General features: G+C 39.4%; 1 protein-coding gene across 1 annotated transcript in view; it reads right to left on the bottom strand.

Annotated features, from left to right (window-relative positions):
* Window positions 1-502: 502 nt before the first annotated feature.
* The window catches only part of srbd1 (S1 RNA binding domain 1), a 50753-nt gene continuing 36396 nt past the window's right edge, over window positions 503-14859 (bottom strand). Inside the window, exons 17-21 of the mRNA XM_085296379.1 lie at window positions 10426-10532; window positions 8346-8513; window positions 7376-7525; window positions 3041-3225; window positions 503-1531 (exon numbers count right to left, since the gene is read on the bottom strand). Of these exons, the coding sequence (XP_085152505.1) occupies window positions 1239-1531; window positions 3041-3225; window positions 7376-7525; window positions 8346-8513; window positions 10426-10532 (903 nt within the window). The 3' untranslated portion in view covers window positions 503-1238. The remainder of the gene's footprint in view (window positions 1532-3040; window positions 3226-7375; window positions 7526-8345; window positions 8514-10425; window positions 10533-14859) is intronic.

The following is a 14859-nucleotide window of genomic DNA, read 5'->3' as shown; positions in this document are numbered from 1 at the left end:
TTGTTTTTTTCATCTCTTGATACATAAGGTCCTTGATTTCTTACACCTTCAGTTTCTCCATGCCTCATGCCAGCGTGCTTCACACTCATCCCCCACCTTTACTCGTGCGTCTCCTCATCTCCTCAAAAAAGTGAAGCATATCATATAACACAATTTGCTGAAATTGTTCTTTTTCATCAGGAACACAATATTTATTATTTAGATATAACATATACATATGTGTATATATATATATATATATATATATATATATATATATACACACATACGTATATATATCTATACATACGTGTATAGATATACAGACAGACAGACAGACAGACAGACAGACAGACAGATAGATAGATAGATAGATATGTATAATATTTTAACTTCAAACCATCAACTGCAGATGAAACAGCACTAAGCAGAATTTCAGTCTGTTTGTTCAAATGGTTTTCTTTAAGGTATCCAAAAGTCAATAACAACTGCTAAAATCAGAAGACAAAGAACATAGTGAAGAACTGATTTTTCTTTTATTCAAGTAATAATCCAAGAAAATAATGAGAATACCAAGTATTACAAACAGTAGCAATAGTCGCTCAAGTATGTCGTATTCAGCATTACAAACAACTAAAGTGCAAATAATTGTAATATCATCTCACTAAGCTATCCAATCAGAGTCTTCATTTCAAGATCAGAAAACATATTTCTGCCTTTAGTTCAGCAAACAGGTGTAGTGCTCTGTCCCGAGCAAAGCACCCCCTCTAAATGACAAACAGACTGAGAACAAGTCCCAAATGAAGAGTCCTAACTGTTAAACATGACTTGAAATTTTTGCTTTTATTTCTAAACTTGTAACAGCTGTTCACTGAAATTGATCATTTTAAAACTAGCCAAGTTAGGCACTAGTCACACAGGATTCGAGAGTGGTCGGCAACCATCTGGTGAGCACTGGTCATGGGGGGTAAAATGTGTATTCCCTGACTGGTTGTTAAGTTGTTGCCTGAGGAAATCAATTCAATTCAAGTGTTGGTTGCAGTGGAGAGGCACAGCAAGTTTTACAACAACTCAAATAGTCACTGCCACCAGCCTTCAGGAATTACTTGTCAGTGGGTCACAAAACAGACATTTTACCCTAAGAATCAGAGACTGCCAGGGGGGTCACTGACCAAGGTCTGTGTATCTCAGGCCTTAGCAGTTTAAAACCTGTAATTTTCTGTCACACTTCTAGTGACAATCATAGGTATTAAGTGACTCTATTGCAAGACCCTGATCAGGTCCAGCCCAATCCGTCCCCTCTGAAGGTCAACATTCAGGACCCGGACCTCCACTCGCTCCCCAGGTCCTAGAGCCAGGCTGCGACGACGCTGGCTGACAGGCAGCTTGTCCAGGGTGATGTTGCTCTTGTGGATGAGGCCTGCACGGCCAACGCCAATATCTACAAAAGCCCCGAACAGAGCGGTGTTGTCCACACGGCCTGTCAGCACAGCACCCACCCGCAGATCACTCATGGACACAACGCCCCGCTTAAAGTCCGCTTGTCCAAAATCTGGGAATGACAAAAAGATAGCTAGACGCAAGGTGTGGAGCGATATCAATGACAAAATAATACACAAGTGGCAGACAGTCGAAGTGTTTGGGAGTAAAAAGTGGGATAAGGGAATGCAGAAAAAAATTGTTGATGAGGCAGACATGAAAAACATAACATTTCGAGCAGTCACTCAATACTTGTATCTACATACGTTTATCAGCAGTGTATTAAACCCCACTTTCCACTTTGCCTGCTCATAAGACCTGTTTCCTGTCTGTAACACTAACACAAAGGACTGTGCTCCAGGAAATAGTCCCGTCCAATTATCCTCCCAACAGCACTGATTTCATGCAGTAGTCTTAGCCCATCTGTTTATTCAGCTGAGCACTGGCTATGAGGCCAAGCATAGTGTACTGCAACCGAATAAGGCTAACCTGAGAATGAACTTTGAAGCCGCGTTCCTCAATTTTAAGACAAGTTAGCCAGCAATAAGTGGGTAGACTTGACTTCTTTCCTCTTCACATAAAATAGTATTTAACTAGCCAGTCTGAAAATAATTACTCTTTTGTACTTACATCTTTTTTTCCCTGTTTTGGGGAAGACTGTCAAAGAAAAATATGTTGCACAAATATTAAAGTGCTCTGTGCCATTTTTAATCAGGATTTGAGAGTTGATGCTGACTTATATTTCCTCATTATCAATAAATAGGCTGCTTAATCAAAAACAGAAGAGCAAGAGATGTGTCCTATTTTTTTCCTTGAGAAAACAAATTTGAGCTACAGCAACAGTTTGTAACTATGGATGGGGTTTTAGTGGTATGTTTGTATGTGCCTGAACTGAAGTGTTTCAGATTAAGGAGAAAAACAGAGTTCTTTGTGCATTTTGTATGTGTGTCTCTGCAAAGAGAGGCTGCCCAACAACACAGTCTGTTGGACCCATCACACCCTGTCAGAAACACACTGCTTGTATTGTGGGGCTACAGGGAGGAAGCCACAGCACTGTCAGATCCTATCAAGTTACACTGCCAAGACATGCCTATTATAGTAAAGGCAAGAAAAGTCAGTGTGTGTCATAACTAGCAAGATTCTCAAAGAGCTGGATGAATACAAGTTTGATTTTCTATCAGTCAGTGGGGACCTATAAAGGACATCATGAAGGAAAGATGAGAGGCCAAGGGAAGTTACTGTGACTGATAGGCTGCAGATATGTGCAGTCTACAACATTTTTATACGATTCAAAATACTGATAGTTTTGAGATATAAGGAAATAAAAAACATGCATGATCAAGGGTATACATATGTTTCATTGGCTTTCTTCTATTTAAATACCTTTTAAATAACAAAGTCAAAGTAACATTTATGTAAACATATTAATGTCAACATCTCATTTTCCTATTAAAACCAATTTTTTTTTTAAAATGTTTACATGCATTAACATGTTTTTCCTTCAGCATTTTCAACATTGTCCTTTGTATTGTTCTTCTGATTGAATTGATATCAGTATATCAGTGAGTGGCCGGAGTCTTACTTTGTCGTATGTCAAACCCGGGGGGCTGCGTCAGGCCGTCTATAATGAGTTTGAGGGTCTCGGGTGTGGTGTCCAGGGTGCGGGCCAGCTCCTCTACACTGCTTGTCTTAACTTTGTTCTCCACACAGTGTTTCAGGGTTGTACTCCCAATTTGGTCCACACTCCCACCCACAAGAGACAGAAATCTGGACAGGAGAGACGTGCAGAAATTTGAGCTTAGAAATAAAACCACAAACCTACTTGACTTCATAGAGCCTTACCAATAATAGATACTCATTTTTAGGGATTTAGAAATTCAAATATCATTATTATTTACTAGAGTTTAGTGTTCTACCGTTATACTGAAAAGGGAAAATGTTGGGATAATTTATCTATATTTCTAGCAATGTATTCCATAAACTAGCACAAAAAAAATTTGGAAAACGTTTCACCACAATCGCTCACATGATGCTCCATCTCCAGTTTGTATTGCTAATTGCAAAGTGTCGCTACCAGTAGGGGAGTAGTTTTTGCAGACACGGCATTGACTGTGCAAACTACAAACAACCACCAAAGAACTTGCAAGGAGGTTTTTGGTTCTGCACCAAGTAACTCTTTTCAACCAGTTTCACCTTGTGACTACCAGCGAAGTCCAGCAACCACTTGCCAACCAGTCAAGGGAATAAACACCCTTCCATTAGCAACAGAAATTTGCCAGGAGGGGTCACTGACCCATCTCTAGGCTTGCATGACTGGGGTCTAAGAGTAGATGACAAACAGTAAAGGTAAAAACAGAGAAAAAAAAAGATGCTGGAAAAATGGAGGGGAAAAAAAACATATTAAGCTTATACGGGAAAGTGAGCAGGCACTGGGGAAAAATAGGGAGAGCGGCAGAGGTGTGTGAGTAATACGCAAAAAGTTGTGAGTTGTCAAGGTGGAGTTTTCTGTGTTGGATGCAAAAACACATATTTAATTTACCCCTGGTAAATCAGGTAAATCCTCATTGGGCTGTAAACGCTCTGACACCTTGTTTAATGAAACTGCCTCCACTGTGCTAAGGCTGGACTTCGTGTCTGTCAGCCACACTTTTATCACTTGATTCCAGCACGATGTCCCACCACATAATGTCTAGACAGTCAAGTCGCACCATTTCAAATTCACTGAGCCGGAGATATAAATCCAAACTAATTAGTTGCTCTCTATACTCTAAACAGAAACAGTAACAAATTGGCATTAGAGCCAAAGTAGCGAGCAGGGTTTATGGGAAAAAAAGTGATGTGTGTGTGTGTGTGTGTGTGTGTGTGTGTGTGTGTGTGTGTGTGTGTGTGTGTGTGAGTGTGTGTGTGTGTGTATTATACATACTGTAAATATTATTTACAACAGGCACTTGGCATATTTGGTGATAGATGTGACTGCATTTGTTTCTATGCATGTGTTCATGTGTGGACCAGCTGGGTAACATCCGTGATAGATGTCGCTCACTGGCAGGCTGACGCCAAACAGACTCAGCAGCTGTCCACGACATGATGGACAGAACAGGTGGAAACACACCAGAACACACACACCAACCTGATTCATACACTGTGTTGTTCAGAAATGTTCATTTGGCAATAGGAGGGACAGTACCGATGTAACATAAAACAGCTTGTGTACAAACTATGTTTGTGACAGCTGTGCGTCGAGAGGCCCCTGCCATCAAAGTCCCTGTCTAACGCCCAAAAGAGGGAAACAAGCGGACTCGATCTCTCAACACCAGTAAGCTTGATCGGTACAAAATAGTAGCTAAGTATGTGCCAGACATGACTTAGTGGTAAGGAAACAACACCTTCGGACCAAACTGGATATCTGTATAACAATAAGGTCTTCTCTCCTGTGCCTCTTTAATCTTCTTAACTTTCCAACCACATATCTTTTAACAGGAAAAGAAATAGTTGTGTCTTGATTGCTTAGACACATATCATCTAGACCCCCAGTTGGACTAAAGCCAGGAAAAGGCGGCTGACATATAATTTCTTACAGAAAGCAAGCAGGATCATTTGTAAAGCTTTTCTTTGCACAATGCAACCAAGTTTAATTATATCATTAAGTACAATTTCTGATATTTTAACTCTTTATATATATTATAGAGTCATTTAAGTCATGCAGTTAATATACGTTCATATAAGTTTTTTTTCCTGCTCCTTAATTCATATACACTGTGGTAGAAGTTCAAAATCCAAACTAAATGTATGAGCACACTGGTTGAGTAGCAGGAATACTAAAATCTTAAAACCTAAATAAAAGCAAATAGAAGCGCACAGGAGAGATATCTTAGAATAGATTAAGTGGGTGGAGGGCCCTACTTGTAGGTGTGTGTTTCACATTTTATTTTTCAGTGGTGTATGTTAGTATTTAAGGGGTACCGGGAGTCCACAGGCCTCCAACACCGTTGGGTTCATACTTATATAATTGCTACCAACACTGTGCATGTATTTTGGTATGTGTGTGTGTGAATGTAGCGTTGGGTGGGCTCTAATACAGATTTTGTCCAGGCATACAATCAAGGACCCACTCTGTCTTCAGTTATAGAAATATTAGGCCCTGACTGTTACTTATGAGAACAATATTCATCACACAGTGGAAGCTCGCTGTCTCAAACCAAATTACAATTAAATATTTCACATAATGCACTCACAGAATTAGGCTTCACTGATTTATTTTTTATTTTTTTAAAGGTGGAAAAATCATGTGTGTGCTCTTGTGTTTCTGGTTTTGTGCGCGTGTGTGTATATGGTTACAAAAAAGGGTGGATGTGTAGGCTGTGAGCAGTAATGGAGGATCCAGTTCCACTAATGCGATGAACATGATATTCCTTATACAGCATAAAGACACACACAAACACACACATACACTAACACACACAAGCATTCCTTTACAATTCTCCCTCTAAACCTTGTTTTCACCATTTGTAGGTGAGGAGGAGAGAAAATCTTTGGGGTATCTCAGTGATGCTCTCACAGCTAATAATCTAATCAATTCAAGTTGATTAGATTATTAGTGATTAGTAGCGATTATTAGAGTTCTGATTTTGAGTCAGTATACAAATTAGTGATTTTCCAAGTAACTCTTTGATTATGAATATAACTCACCAAGACTTTTACAGCTATAATCTAAAGGTTTACGTAAAAAGACATCCAAACTAGCCCAATGAGTGATACACTCGTCAAGTAGTATGGTCTATTTCCAGATCACTGTCATACCCTGTGATTTTAAGTTTAGTGGAAGGTTACTTATTTTCTGGTTTGTCAAAATAAAAGAGCAAGAACTGACATGGCTTTTCATGTACTGAAAATCTTTACAGAGACAGGTGATGTGCTGGAAACCACAACACACTTTGGGATACTTTCAGAACCCATACTGAATGGAGTACATTCCCAGACTTGGATTATAATACAGCCATAACACCGGATAATGCATTTGCCAACACAGGATTAAGAATTCTGAACAGCAAGAGAAATAGAAAAGCAGAGAACGATTAGATGTCCAGTGAGAAATTTCAATTGTGGAGTTAAATTCTATGGGAAAAATGCTAAAGATATCTTTAAACGGTTGGTAATTCTGGTTAAAAGAAGTTTTAATGTGAGGCACCATTGAGAAAGTGACAGGGAGGGGCAGTGAGAGAGCTGAAAGTATGGACGAGAAACGTGTCTGCCAAATAAATAAATAAAAATAAAAGAGAAAAACAAATAAATGTAACTAAACGCGTGCAGCTCAAAAAGGAGTGCAGAGGGTATTAACAGAAGAGTAATGTGTGCTCTTATATTTTAAGACCTCTGATCCCCAATACTTCTTTGATGAACTACTCTCTAGTGCAGTCTGTATTGAACACACAGACACTGAAGTAGGAAGTTTCATACACGCAACATCAATCTATCTGCACGTGTGTGCACAGAGATACATCTCCCCACATATATGTACAGACACCATCAACAAGAGGAGAGCAATGCTTAAAACCACTAGTGTCAGAACTTATGTAGACTAAACACAGTTGAGTGACTACAGCTGGATGAGAGAGGGCCCCCTCTCTCTCCCTCCGTTTTGTGTGTCCATCTGTTACACACACACAGATGCTCAATGTGCTTCTGATATCAGCATCCGCAGCGCTAACAATCATCTCTCACACAAGGACACACACACCACAGCCAACGCCTCCTCTCTTGTATCCCATGTCTGTGTAAATCAAATCAGAGCCCTCCACCACTATAACCAACCCCATGTGAGATGGTGTCAAAATCAACTCCATCATAGCCTGAACATGCTTTAGCCAGTGGGGTGGGCTGCTGTTCAAGCGTCCGTGTGTGTTTGTGTGCACTGTACCTTTGTGCTACATGGTAGGACTCCGGGTGTATACAGGTCTGATCGAGGGGGTTAAATGAGGTTGAGACGTTGACACCAGTTTTTCCCTTGCCTTTCTTAGCTGCAGGTTTCTCGGGCACTTCTGGTGCCTGGTTAGATGATGATCTGACACTGTTTTGGCAAGAAAGAAATGCATTTTAAATCACCCCAGTATTCCTGCTCTAAGACTATATATTGTTTTATATAAACATTAAAGGAAAAGAAAGTCTATCAAGCCATGGAAACATGCTGCATTTTTCTTTACTGAGCCCTGTGAATTTTGCTTCCATCCAAATATAACAGCGGTACAAGTGCTTCAGGCACATCCCTCTGGGAGGAGATCCTGCCGCAGACCTGCGGCAACCTGGAAACATTATATCTCTAAGTTGGCTTGAAAACGCACCGGTGGTTGGGAAGTGGGAGGTCTGAGTTGCTAGACTGCTTAGACTGCTGCCCCCATCATCTCGGAGGGAAAAATGTCAGAAATACTGAATGGATGGATATTTGAAATAATCCAAGTACACTGTCAGTATTTCCCAACACATTTGACACGATTATCTAGAGTAACTAAAACATTTTTTCTTTAGAATAATTTCTGCATCACATCACATCACACTCCTCATAAATCATAAATAACTTCTTCAACCCATCTCTGTTTTACATGATATACACGATACAAACTCTTGGATGGTAATTCAACTGTAATTTTTACTGCTTTGAACACTACGAACTGAACCCCACTGAGAAATTCTCAGAACTTGGGTGCAAGTTTATCTAAACTACTTGCATGGCTAAATAACACAAAATGTCTATGAATAAACAGGGCGTTTTAGCAGTTTGTTCCAACAGACCATTGCATGAAAAAAGACAACATTGTGAAACAGAATTTGAGTGTTTGTCTGCTTGCTTTTAGGTCTATCTATGTGGATATACTGTGTATATGAGTGCGTACCTGGATAGAGTTTGTGGGTTTATTCTAATGAAGCCAGCACACTGCTGGTAGGACTTGGGCCCCATGCCTTTGACCAGCTTCAGCTGCTCCCTGTTGATGAAGGGACCGTGCTGCTCTCTCCATTCTGTGATACTCCGTGCCCTTCCCGCATTTAAGCCTGCTACATGCCTAGGAGATAAAACAACAGATTGAAGGGAGAAAAATTACTCATCTCACAATATATTCAAACAACTTCTTAAAATCATTCTACACTAGATGCTAAAACAACAAAACAGAACAGGTAATTAAATAAGTAGGATCTCAAGCTTGGTTGATATCCATATAGGTTGTATACCTATGGGATCACCTATAATAACTCTACAGTATTAGGCTTAGACACACACACCCACACCAAACAAACAGCAGATTCTGCAACCGTGACCTGGCATTTAAGCAAGCACTGGAAACACAAGTGACACACATAAGCCAATATTAAGCATGTATATTTGTCCAGTTCAGGCTGAGCAAAGACGAGAGGTGATTTGAAACTCAATTAGGTCTGCTCTGTTAATGCCCACAGTGACTCACTCATGCTAAAGCATGTGGCTATGTCAACACTCGGCATAATACCTCAGTCATCAACACGTCTGTGAGTGTTTCATGTGCGTTTGTGCATAGCTTAACTTTGTGGAGGAATGGAAAACGCTCACTTGCAGAGCAGACAGGTAAACAGATGACCTGATGCCTGCCTTGCAGCTAATGCCAGCTCAATTCATACTGTTTGTCTCCACTGCAAAAAGTGTGCATATGAAATTTCTGCACTTCCTACTTTTGACTCATGTTTATACTGCACAAGTTGTAACAAATAAGCACATGTGTGCATGGTGTTCTTGCATGTTTCTTCTTCAGCATGTATGTTTCTGTGAGTTTAATTGTGTCCACTGTTCCTAATCCTCTTTGTTAATACCAGTCAGCCCAGTAAGTGGGCCAAGGTGTGAAGCATTAGTCTAAACAGAAAACTGGCAGGCCATCTGTGTTTTTGTGTGTGTAGATCATGCAATGGCCTGTGCATGAGTGTGAATGAAGCCTTGCCATGTTGTGACTGCAAAGGGAAAGTATGCCAGAGGTCTGAGTCCGTCTTCATCTCGTTTTCAGAATTTTGTCTCTGTCTGCATGTATTTGTGCAGCACACAGTGGTTGAGTGCAAACATGCACTTGCTTGTGAGGACATGTATTAAATGTTTTTAGGTATGTTTGATGTTTTGATTCTTAATTATCATCTAACATTAGCAAGACAGCTCACTGGTCCCAAACGAGCTATTTTAATGCATCTCTAGTCTGAGTCTACAGCCACGCTCAGTAAGAACACTCTTCTGTGACAACATAGGCAAAGAATCTTGCAAACATAAACTGTCTGTAAAAGACGGACACAGGCAATGTGAGTCCCACAATTCAGTCTAAGCTGAGTATAATTCCCATTTTAGTGTTTAGAAACTGTACACGGTGAAACTGAGGAGCACTGCAAGATTATTGGCTAGTGACTTCTCAATCAAATCATATCAAATCACATCATACTACAACTTTTGTTTCCACTACAAATTGGGTGCAGAAGTTTGAATTTAATTTGGATTTTCTTTAATCAACACAGGCTCAAAAGCATACATACAGGTTCAAATGTGTACATACATTCACTTACATTTTTTTCTACAATGTCCTAACTTCACAAGATGATCCTGACCAAGAAAGAAGCCCTGCTCCAAAATTAACACCTTTGTACCAGCTGTTAAGCATGGTGGTGACAGCATCATGAGCTCAGGCTGTTTTACTGCTTGTGGTAATGGTATATTGCACAGTATATGGAATAATCAAGGAGGACTACTCTGAAATTCTTCCTTCAATTTAAGGTTAAGGCGGGCTAAAGCAGGCTGTTGCCAAGTGCATACTTGTTGTTTGATTATTGGGGTTCTCTCTGTGTTATTGGAGCGTCTCTACCTTACAATTTAAAGCACCTTGAGGTAAGTGCTGTTGTGGTTTGTTGCTATATAAATAAAACTGAATTGATTTTTAGAAATTATGCGATATGTCATTTTGGGTACTCTACCTCATCAGTATCTCAGAGCAGATGTTAATGTCCACACCAACAAAGCTCACACACTCCTGCACCACGCCATCCAATGCTGTCTTCAAAGCTCCAGCTGACACGTCATGCTAAGAGAAAAAAGAAACATATTGACAAAACCAGGGAATTTTTAAAGTACAGACACACACAGAGACAGAAAGACACATGGCAAAAACTGGTTAAGCAAAGAAAACAACTTTAAATCACTGCTTTTATCTGTGTGTGACAGCAAATACAGGAATTCTTAGGATTTTTCAAACCTCTTTGGGACAGATGAACACTAAAAACTAACACAGCTGCATGTAGCTGTGCTTTCTTTTTTCCCATCCAAATCTGTTTATCAAAATATTTTAATGGAAGATTTTAACAGACTTCACTTGAGCGTGTTCAGGTTAATTCCCATATATTATATTCCATTTTCACCACATACTGCTACTTGATCTTGTGCTGACAGCAATACAGCAAATATGAGGCAAATTTTAAACAAAAAAGGGAGTGAGAAAACTGATTGACAGGAGAAGTACAGAAGTGAAAGGAAAATGTTTCATTAGGCCTTTCTGTGATTTTTCCCAGTAATACAGTGTTCTTGTCATTGTAGCTCTCAGTCTATAAAAGTACCTCCAAATGAAACTTTCACATTTCTCATCGACCAGCCAATCAAACATTAAACAGGAGATATTTTTCAAAAGCAGTGGAGCCTGTTTGTTTTTTTTTTTTAAATAAGAAAGGTTGACAGCAAGAAAGGAAAGGAAAGAAAATTATTGTCAACAAACTACTTAAGTACACAACCAAATAATCTTAAAGAAATATAAGGTCTGGCAGTGAGAAACACGAAGCCCTGTGTTGTGGTTAAAATCCAGGAGTTCAGCTACAGGCTGATGTCTCAGCAACTGCTTGAGGATTAGCTGACACTCTAAACTAGACTACTGTTGGTCTTTGAATGTGTTTGTGTGCATGTGTATGTCTGTCATGTGCATGAACATGACTGAGACTAGCATGTGCTGTCCTGTAACATGATCAAGCTTTTAACAAACACTGACTTGTAAACAGATAACAACAAGAGCAGCTAGCAAACACACCCTCTGTCAGCAATAACAGGATAGGAGGACAGATGAGGATAGAGGAGGGAGAGCGCGGTAGACAGAGAACACATGGGGCTCCAAAGTTTTTGCTTGGCCATTGTGAACTACAATATGTAATTTCAGCACAGAACCTCCAATACTTATCACACATTTTTATGCTATATAGTTACAAAAATATTTCTATCTTGTTATCTTAAGTTAGCACTTAGCCTACAACAGATGTAGCTTTGCTCAGCAGACAGAGGATGACTTACAGCTAAAAGACAAAGTAGTTCTGGAGAAAAACAGCATCTACAATCTGTTCTTTGTAAGTATAACCAGAGGCCTTTTGGAGACAATAATTAAAAAAAAATTCCGAACAGGAACAAATAAAACTACGAATGATTTATGATTTCTGCTGAGTGGCTCTAGAAGCAGAAGCTCACATGAGAAAGAGAAGACAAGGAGGAGGAAATCACCTGTCATACCAGAAAAGAATTTTCTCACGTGAGAAAGTTGGAGGTGCGTAAGGTAGTGTGAGTTTTAACCTGCAGGAAAAATCCACTGAATGTGTTCTTAGATTCTTGCTGAAACCTTATACAGGCATGAGAAACACTAGAACACTTTAGGTGCTGCTTGGTTAGGGATGGAAACACTAAAAATGTAGCTTAATAAGCATTTATAGTAACTTCCCAAAAGTAAACAATAATCATAATAATCACATTTACACTTGAAACATTGTGACACTGCTCAATAATAATAGATATTTGCATAACAAATAAGGGACTGCTACACAGAAAAGGATATGCAAATATGTCGTAAGGAAGAAACTAACGAGAAAATACAGGTGAAGAAAAACAACTGTACTAAACAACTGTGATTTCAGAGCTGGAGTGAAAGAGTTCTGCTCTATTAAACATCCACAATCCAGTCCGTGTGTTTCCGCTTCAACACCCAGGCAGCAGAGGCCCGCATGGCTCTGCGTCACAGTTTACAGTGGCGCTAACAGCACCAGTGAAGCATGTCATGCTGTATCTTTTTATCTATCGATCCACGTGTCACACTTTGTGAGGTATGTTTTCTATCTGATTATGCAACAGACGAGTCAAATAAAATGGCACGATCACTATTTTTAAGCTGCAAATTCTAGCTTTAGAGGGATGCACTGACCTAGTGTTCTTCTATTTTCATTTTATATTCAACTCACCTCGAGGTACACACTAACTAAAGAACATTAGAAATCACATACGCAACTTAATGCAGATTTTCCATCTGAGCCATCTAGATCATTGCTAAATGTTCTTCATAGTATTTAGATTAGAGCTGTAAGGTGATGTGGAAGCATAGAGGTGGTTTGCCAGACAAAGCTATATATGCTACTATCTCTTTGAAAATCACCTCCACTCCCTCATTCCTTCGTCCAAACTCCCAGCACCCAAACCTCAAATTCATACAGAACCAATGGAGTGGATCCCTATGTGAGAAGGTTATGTTTGGATTGGTCGGAAACCAGCCAAAGCCAGCCAACCAATACAAAGGAACAAAGTGCTTCTTTCTGCACCTCAAGTACTTAAACACTGTTGAGTTACCACATGTCAATCAGAGACAGTGAGAGAAGCACAGTGATGAAAACTACAAAAGAGACAAAACAAAAAGGGTTTTTTAGAGAGGTACTTTACTGATAAAACCTAGAATACCTTGTCATTTCGACATTTATAAAATTGCAGTGAACCAGAAGGTGAGTAAACCAGAGAGGGAAAGGGGACTGACAGTAATGAATGAATGTCTTTGGACAGCAGGCTGATCGTTTATATGAAAGAAGAAGAGCCTGAGGGATGTAAATGACAGAAGGTTAACTATGAGACTAGAAAAAGTTGCATTTCCTGCGGAAATGCAGTGTGAATGCTGTGTAGTGGAATCTGCTGAAAACAGCAGAAGAAGCAAAACTATCAGCTGAAGAGAGTTGTAGAAGCTGAAGTGCTTGCTGAAAATGGCTGTATTTGAAAGGGTACAGTGAAGAGTGTCAAGAAAGAGTGCATGCAAGCAGGGGAACATGTGCGGCAACCGCCACAGGCAGGATTTGAATCTTCGCCACCATATCTCACGGCAGCTGATCATCCCACTGAGCCAAACCACTTTCGGTCTCAACCAGAAATATGATGAGAGGCAAAATGTCCACTGTGCAGAAGAAGCTGAATTGTGCTGAAAAGAGGTGAAGAAGCTGAATGTTCAGCAAAAAGAGACAAAGAACCTGAAAATTGTGCTGAAAAGAGCAGAAGAGGCTGAAAATTCTGCTAAAAAGAGCAGAAGAAACTGAAATTTGTGCTCAAAAGAGGTGAAAAACCTAAAATTCTACTGAAAAGAGCAGAACAGACTGAAAATTCTGCTAAAAAGAGCAAAAGAGAATGAAAATTCTGCTGAAAAGTGGTGAAGAAGCTGAAATTTGTGTTGAAAAGAGTGAAAAAAAAGTTGAACTGTTAACTGAAAAAAATGTTGCCATAAGCGGGATTTGATCCCAGCCCTCCTGCTCTGAGAACGGCTGCTCATCTCACTGAGCTAAAACATGGCTCAGCCAGGCAAGCAAAACCAGTGATCACACTCGCAATGTGGTCCCATTCAGCAAAATGGGCCAAAAAATGGCATAAAAAGCTTAATATCTCAAAAAGTATAAAAGTTGTGAGGACCAAAAGATATAGCAGGAATTAGCAGAAGGAGCGGAACAGAGGGAGTAGTTAACCAGCAAAGTCAAAGTCAAAGTCAACTTTATTTGTCAATTCTGCCACATGTACAGGACATACAGAGAATAGAAATTTCGTTACTCTCAAACCCTAGATGAAATAGCAATGAACATTTAAATATAAGAGAGTGATTAAAAAATGCAAATAAAATAATTAAAAAGTAAAAATTTAAATAAATACAATACAAATTAACAAGAAAGCTATACAATATACAATATACAGTATTCAGGTAAGGGTAAATGACATTGAGTGTAAACCAGGCAGAGTAGTGCAAATAGGCAAAAAGGTCTGAGCAACTAGAATAATAAGGTAGAAGAATAAAGAATAAAGAGAAACAGGAACTCAATAGTATGAATGCCTGTGAGGCATTCACACAATAAAGAATAAAGAGAAACAGGAACACAATAATTAAGATCAAATGTCTGTTGGGTTCCAAGTGTTGTATTCAAACTGAGACACAAAGGCTTATACTCATGTATTAATTCTTGTAATGTGGGAAGCCACAAGTCAGTGAATGTTGTCACATCTACCTGAGGTTGATTAGTTAAAACTGTTTATTTAAATCAACCAGAGCAACAACTAAGGTATGCTGCCTCAGCAGCAGCCATGATTCCAAA

Source organism: Mchenga conophoros, linkage group LG13 (assembly GCF_057382185.1).
Source record: "Mchenga conophoros isolate Kocher_MC1m ecotype Shallow Benthic linkage group LG13, M_conophoros_male_GT1.1, whole genome shotgun sequence".
NCBI lineage: Eukaryota > Metazoa > Chordata > Actinopteri > Cichliformes > Cichlidae > Mchenga > Mchenga conophoros.
This window is presented reverse-complemented; position numbering and strand designations above follow the sequence as displayed.